The sequence below is a fragment of the Syngnathus acus genome, chromosome 14 (genome assembly GCF_901709675.1).
Source record: "Syngnathus acus chromosome 14, fSynAcu1.2, whole genome shotgun sequence".
NCBI classification, from domain to species: domain Eukaryota; kingdom Metazoa; phylum Chordata; class Actinopteri; order Syngnathiformes; family Syngnathidae; genus Syngnathus; species Syngnathus acus.
The window spans coordinates 6,215,713-6,221,409 of record NC_051099.1 but is presented as its reverse complement, the minus strand read 5'-3'; the positions used below and the strand labels follow the sequence as shown (position 1 = coordinate 6,221,409).

Sequence of the window (5,697 nt, the reverse complement as noted above, 5' to 3'; positions counted from 1 at the left end):
CTTGACTAAGAATACTCTATGAAACAACAAAGAAAAAGGTACGTGCGATACTTTGACCTAAACGTGGGTGCTGTAGTGGGGTGTTACAATTGCTCAAAGATGCCACAAGATGGCAGCAAACCACTACTTCGGTCTAAGGAAAACCCCATTATGCACTTAACTTAGGGCACGAAGATGGTGGCAAAACACTACTTTTGTCTAAATGACACTCCTCACCCTGCTTTAACTTAGTTCCCTGGCACCCAAAATTGCAGTCAGCACACATTTACTTAAATGCACTTGTTTAGAATACAACCACATTTATTCACAGCGATATTTTAAATTAATAAAAATATTGAAAACACTCATGTAAAAATATTCTTGAATTTTACAGTGATTGTTTTCATTTCCTGAAGTTTGAGGTCCTGTCTGGAATGCTTCTGGTCCATGCAGAGGACTAAGAAATAAAAAAAACGCTGCTCAGTTCATAAGTCCAACACATGAGCTTTGTTGCGCTGCAAGCTGCACCATCTGTCAATGTCCTGTGTCCAAGTCCCTCATGTACTCCTGCAGGGCCTGAAGCCTGGCGTCTATTTCCGACAGCTCCGCGCCTGTGTCGATGGAGCTCTCTGACGAGTGGTGCGTGACAGTAGAATAAATGTGCACACATGAATACGGACGGTCACACTCATAAATATTGTACAGCATATATTAAACTAGAAAATGCAAATTTGGGAGAAATTGCATGTGGATACCGAACAAGCTGAATAAATAGGTTCTGATATTTGTGAAGCTGAATTTGAATCAAGATTGCCGTGCTCTCTCTGCAGGTTTCATGCTAACATACATTACCTCTGTCCTTCATCCTGTATGTTGGAGTGCTGCTTAAGGGCTTGCCGGCTATCAGGTTCCCTCTGGACTGTAAACCGTGACAAACACGTTACATATTCAAGAGGTCACCAATGACCGTAAAGAGACACGAACGTCACCTCACTCACCGTACTGGGGCCATTGAATGTCTGTTTTCTTCCTCTGTTGAGCGTAAGTACATTAGATGAGATCATGTGATGTGGACAGTGCACACTTGGTTCACATGGAGGAAGTTCACCTGAGCAGCGCTTTGGTCATCTCCTCCATATCCACTAAGGAGCTCTCGGAGGAGTTCCTGCTTCTTTGCCGCTCTATAGACAAACTCCTTCCTCGGCTGCCGGTGCGACTCAACTGAGGACAAGCCTCTCTGGAGCGGGAACGGCCTCGTTCAGGTATCAGTGATGGTGACATCATTAAGTCCCGCCGCACCTTTAACTGTCTGACAAGCACGAGACACGGTCATGACTAATAATTGTTTTTAAAGTATTGCTATCATTTGCAGATTTGGGAGAGAAACTTACTTTTTGAGTTCGGATTCTCTTAGTCGGCGCTGTTTGTCCTGGATGTAAGCAGTTGGATCAAAACGAGGTGCTCGAGACCCTGAAAGTAAGTCAGTCAATTAACCGACAGGACCAAAACATGTTTGTCACTATACATTTTAGGGAATACATGTTTTCATTGATGAAATAATCACACTTTCACCACTTTGTTACAGAGGTCAAAGTTCACACCAGCGGGAGAAGGTGACGGCCTTCGTACGACAGAACGCGTCCCTGTCGAGTCTGCTCGTCTCCCTCTTTCCGTTGACCTTTGCACTCTGTCGCCTCTGCGTTCTCTGGATCCCGAGCGACCCCTGACAGGGTTGTGCGAACGATAGATCTCCCCACATGCGGAAGTGGGCGTCCCTCTGCTACAAATACAGGTGAGTGAGGACGATTCATAAAGAACCAGTGGCGGCCCAACCCGACTTATCAATATGACCATTATTTCATTCAAAGTCACACCTTCTGCGTAGCAGAGCCAGTTCATTAGTCAGACTTTTGACATGAAGGCGGAGCGTGCACTCCGAGGCCCTCAGTTCATCCAGCTTGAAGGGCGGGAGGGAGGCAAAGCGTTAAAAGCGTGACAGTGTTAACAACAAACTCAAGACAGAGTCCACAAGCACGCCACCTGCTCCATCAGCAGTTGCTGCTCCTGGCATCGTTTGGTGGCCGAGCGCTGACTCTTGGCCCTCTCCTTGAGCAGCTGCTCCTCCAAGGTCCTCACCACGTCCCGAGCCCTCCAGTCTTGAGGACCGCCGGGCGTAGGAACGCTTCCGCTGAGCTGCAATCGCTCCAGGACTTTGGCGATGGCCTCTTTCTCCTCCTTCATCAGAGCTAGCCTTGGGAGATAAGATTAGCAGTGTGACGTCACCTCACACACATCATGTCTGGTCAATAGCCAGCAACTTCCCATGAGAAATCTCGCTGGAGAGTTCCATGGTGTAGTGTTAAACTGTCATTTCCAGTTCTGTTCTCAAATACAGTATTCCCATTGGAAACTCAAAATGACAAAGAGCACTTACTCCGCTCGTAAGCGTTGGATTTCGAGCTCCGCAGACTTGCCAACTCCTTGAGAGGTGAGCGCGCTTAGCTCCGCCCTAAGGCTCCTGATCTCCTTCTGCAAGGCGGCCGGATCCGGCTTTCCGATGTATGGCAGCGGTAAAGGGTAGTGTATCCTACAAAGAAACAAGTCAGCGGTGCGCACAATCCAAAAGAAAAACAAAACCAAATCACCAAGGGCAACCAAACCTGTCAAACTCCACCGTGTAGATGAGAATAAGGTAACGTTTGGCGGTAAGAGCAGACGACTGCGGATGGCCCCGAGGGCGACCGACCACTCCGGCTTTCCTGTTCCGCAGAAGCTCCAGGTCCGCATAGGTCAACAAGTCGAGTGTGACAGAATCACTTGTCTGCAGAAAAGCATTCATAAACCACGTACACATTAATAATCCCGTCTTGACATAAGCCAGTGTGGATGGGTTGCAGACATTTATTTTGATATCCATAACTTAAATGCATCGAAACATTCCTTCATTTATGTTCCCGCCTCCCTCTGACCTCTCTGCCTGGAGAGAGGCAACAAGATAGCATGGGAATCTTCCAATTTTTCGCTCCAGTGTCCGCTGCGGCTCATGCTGCCCGAAGCGTCTTCCTGTCCGTTTACATTCTTCTATTGACTCGCAAGCCACCTATGTTGAGCTTTGTTTGCCAACATACCTTTCTCACGGCGGATTCCAACATGCTACAAAAAATGGGGAACTGTTTGAAGTTGCCCGTTTTGCGTGTGAGGTCTTCGATGTCTGAAAAAAACAGGAAGGATGCAACATGAGGAATGTGACTTAAACATGTACATGCCATCTTTGATTGATATCTGACAACTTACACGGCGGATCAAATTCTCCCTTCCACTGATCTGCCGTCTTTGAATCTGAAATTTCCACCAGCAGCACGCCCTTATCCACTTCCACCTTCACGGCAAATTCCACTCCTCGGAACACAATATTCTCCATCACCTCCAAGCCCTCCTCCATTTTTCAGTCTGTAACAAAGGGACAACCAATTTCAATCAATAAGTGCCTTGCAGTGAAAAATAACCCAATAAGACTTAAATATAATCATTTGTAACCGCTGAATCAGTGATACAATAAACTCGGGGATTTTTTTGTTTTGTTTTTGCTGAGGTGTGACTTTGATGAAATTGGCCCTATTCACACAATATAATAATTTGTACAACTAGACAAGCCCAGACTTCACTCTGACAGACTATATTTGTATTTATGAGTAAATTAAGTACAGCGCATTGTCATTTCAGCAAATTTTGTGACATATTTGCTCGTTGGTGTGCCGTGAGATTGGGGCAGCTGTAACATATGTATAATATGTGTCTTGGCTAAAAAAAACAGTTTCGAATTGAACAGCTGGAGGGCACGCGATGCTGCTTTTACCAAAACACTCCACTAGGGGACGCTGGTGAGTCAAACACATGCGTCAAATTATTTTATTTGAATGAAAAAAGTTGTTAAATCAAAACGTATTAAGGACAGTCTTTTAATTACACGCAAATAAGAACAACAACATACTTTCTGTTTATATTGGGTCTGTGCAAGCATGCAGTTCCCGCTTAGCATCATTTTCTACAGTGAAAGCAAAGGAAATCAGTGACACTGCTAATCTTTTACCGTAGTTACCATGCACACAAATAGTAAACATGTCAATTTGTTCAATTTGCTTGCTTTACTAGTGCGATGCGACACCGTGGTTCCATTTTTGGGATCGGTCGCTTGAACCGTAGGCGGGTCTCTTGAGATTGATTCAAATAGACCGCTTGACCATTTTGGCAATGATATCTCCCGATCGTTAGCTTTAGCTAGCTAACACGCAGGTTCTGATAACAGCAACAACAATGCAAGCTTCCTGTGCAGCTTTGCAAATTGATGTGTGAAACGCGTCACTTTATTTGCAGGGAACATTGCACATCGTTTACCTTTAGTTTCAACGGTGCGTCTTGAAGTCGCTAGTCGTCCGTAAACGGCTAATGTTGGGAAAACATCACGGTGTGTTGACTGGATGACGATACAATTAAATGGCATTGAACTCTGCTTTCTTGGTACTTTGCTCCGGGTCCAAAAAAAACTGTGAGCCACCTAAAGGAAGACCCGAGGCGCTTCAACTACCGGGAAACGTTTAATTCTTCTTCTTCTGTTTGATTCGCTGAAGTAGCACTCCTTTTTCCGCTTCGTTTTGCCATCCCCGGCTCGTTGCTTCTCTCTAGAGGTGAAGACCTGCCAGTGTCATCACCCGAGAAGACGCTTACTTTCGATACATCTTTTAAATCAATTTTGATCATATTTTTATGACACTTGCAAATGTATAGTAAACGTCAAAATACATACAGTACTGTTTAGTAAAAAAATATCAGCAAAATATGAGACAATATAATTTTATGAAATGAAAAGAACATTTTGCTGATCCCGAGCAAAATTTCCAACAAAAACAACAATATAACACCTGTAATGAGGATAAGCACTAAATAATCAAAATAGATGATTTTTTTGCTGAAGAATTGCAGCTGCTGGTCAAGGTCAGCGCGCCTTTTGCATGTTGCTATGAAGGGCCGGTTTCCATAGAGATGTTGCTCAACCCTCAGGAGAAGTGTGGAGCAGTTGGGACGTGGCGTTCGAGATGAAGTACATTTGTGTGTTAAAGAATCTCTAATCCCTGAAAATGACAAATTTAGTGATGCCTACACTCTAATATAATATCATTTCTAATACTTTTGCCACTCTAATATGATAACAAAATATCAGAAATACCTCCAGTTCAGTTCAGCAAAAAAACTGCAATTGACAAATTTTCAGAAATCTCACACTGTTACACAAACGATGCACTTTTTTTAGTTGTAATTTTTTTTGGGACTATAATTAATATGGCAGGATTATAATTCCACATATTGCAATATTCTATGTGACAGGCATGAGTCTGCACCTGCCTCCAACAGCCACTCAGACATCAGAGAGCCAAGTGACGAAAGCTTTGCCCTTAGCTCCGCTTCCATGCAAGATTAAAGGGAGGGCCAGACTACAAACACCTCCCACACAGTCTCCAGCAACAACAAAAAGCCATCAGAGGTTCCCGAAGCAGAAGTGCACCCAGGCTGGATCTCATACAGACCAAAATCTTGAGACACATTTATCTGCTGGTTTGTTTACTAATCAGGGTTTTAGCGACCAAGATACAACTTGGTGGGAATAGTTTGACAAAGGCCCCTTTCTGAACAAATCAACAAAATTAAAACAGCAGCGGCATT

At 44.2% G+C, this 5,697-nt stretch overlaps 1 protein-coding gene across 2 annotated transcripts; it reads right to left on the bottom strand.

Annotated features, from left to right (window-relative positions):
- Positions 1–279: 279 nt before the first annotated feature.
- On the bottom strand, positions 280–4,596 carry ccdc61 (coiled-coil domain containing 61). 2 transcript variants are annotated; one of them, XM_037269020.1, is made up of 14 exons: positions 4,375–4,596; positions 3,274–3,429; positions 3,108–3,190; positions 2,640–2,800; positions 2,414–2,566; positions 2,020–2,230; positions 1,854–1,936; positions 1,581–1,759; positions 1,371–1,449; positions 1,088–1,288; positions 978–1,011; positions 832–898; positions 508–608; positions 280–436 (listed from the first exon to the last, which is right to left on the bottom strand). In XM_037269020.1, the coding sequence occupies exons 2-13, from the start codon at positions 3,419–3,421 to the stop codon at positions 514–516; spliced, it is 1,494 nt and encodes a 497-aa protein (XP_037124915.1). In that variant the 5' UTR covers positions 3,422–3,429; positions 4,375–4,596; the 3' UTR covers positions 280–436; positions 508–513. The 2 variants fall into 2 exon arrangements, with proteins under 2 accessions (XP_037124915.1, XP_037124914.1); XM_037269019.1 differs by having other exon boundaries at positions 280–608.
- Positions 4,597–5,697: the final 1,101 nt, after the last annotated feature.

Coding starts and splice junctions, on each gene's coding strand:
- ccdc61 (XM_037269019.1), bottom strand. CDS start 3,421: ATGGAGGAGGGCTTGGAGGTGATGGAGAATATTGTGTTCCGAGGAGTG. Junction 1,937..2,019: donor AGCAACTGCTGATGGAGCAG/GTGGCGTGCTTG, acceptor CCGCCCTTCAAG/CTGGATGAACTGAGGGCCTC. Junction 1,760..1,853: donor CTGGCTCTGCTACGCAGAAG/GTGTGACTTTGA, acceptor CTGTATTTGTAG/CAGAGGGACGCCCACTTCCG.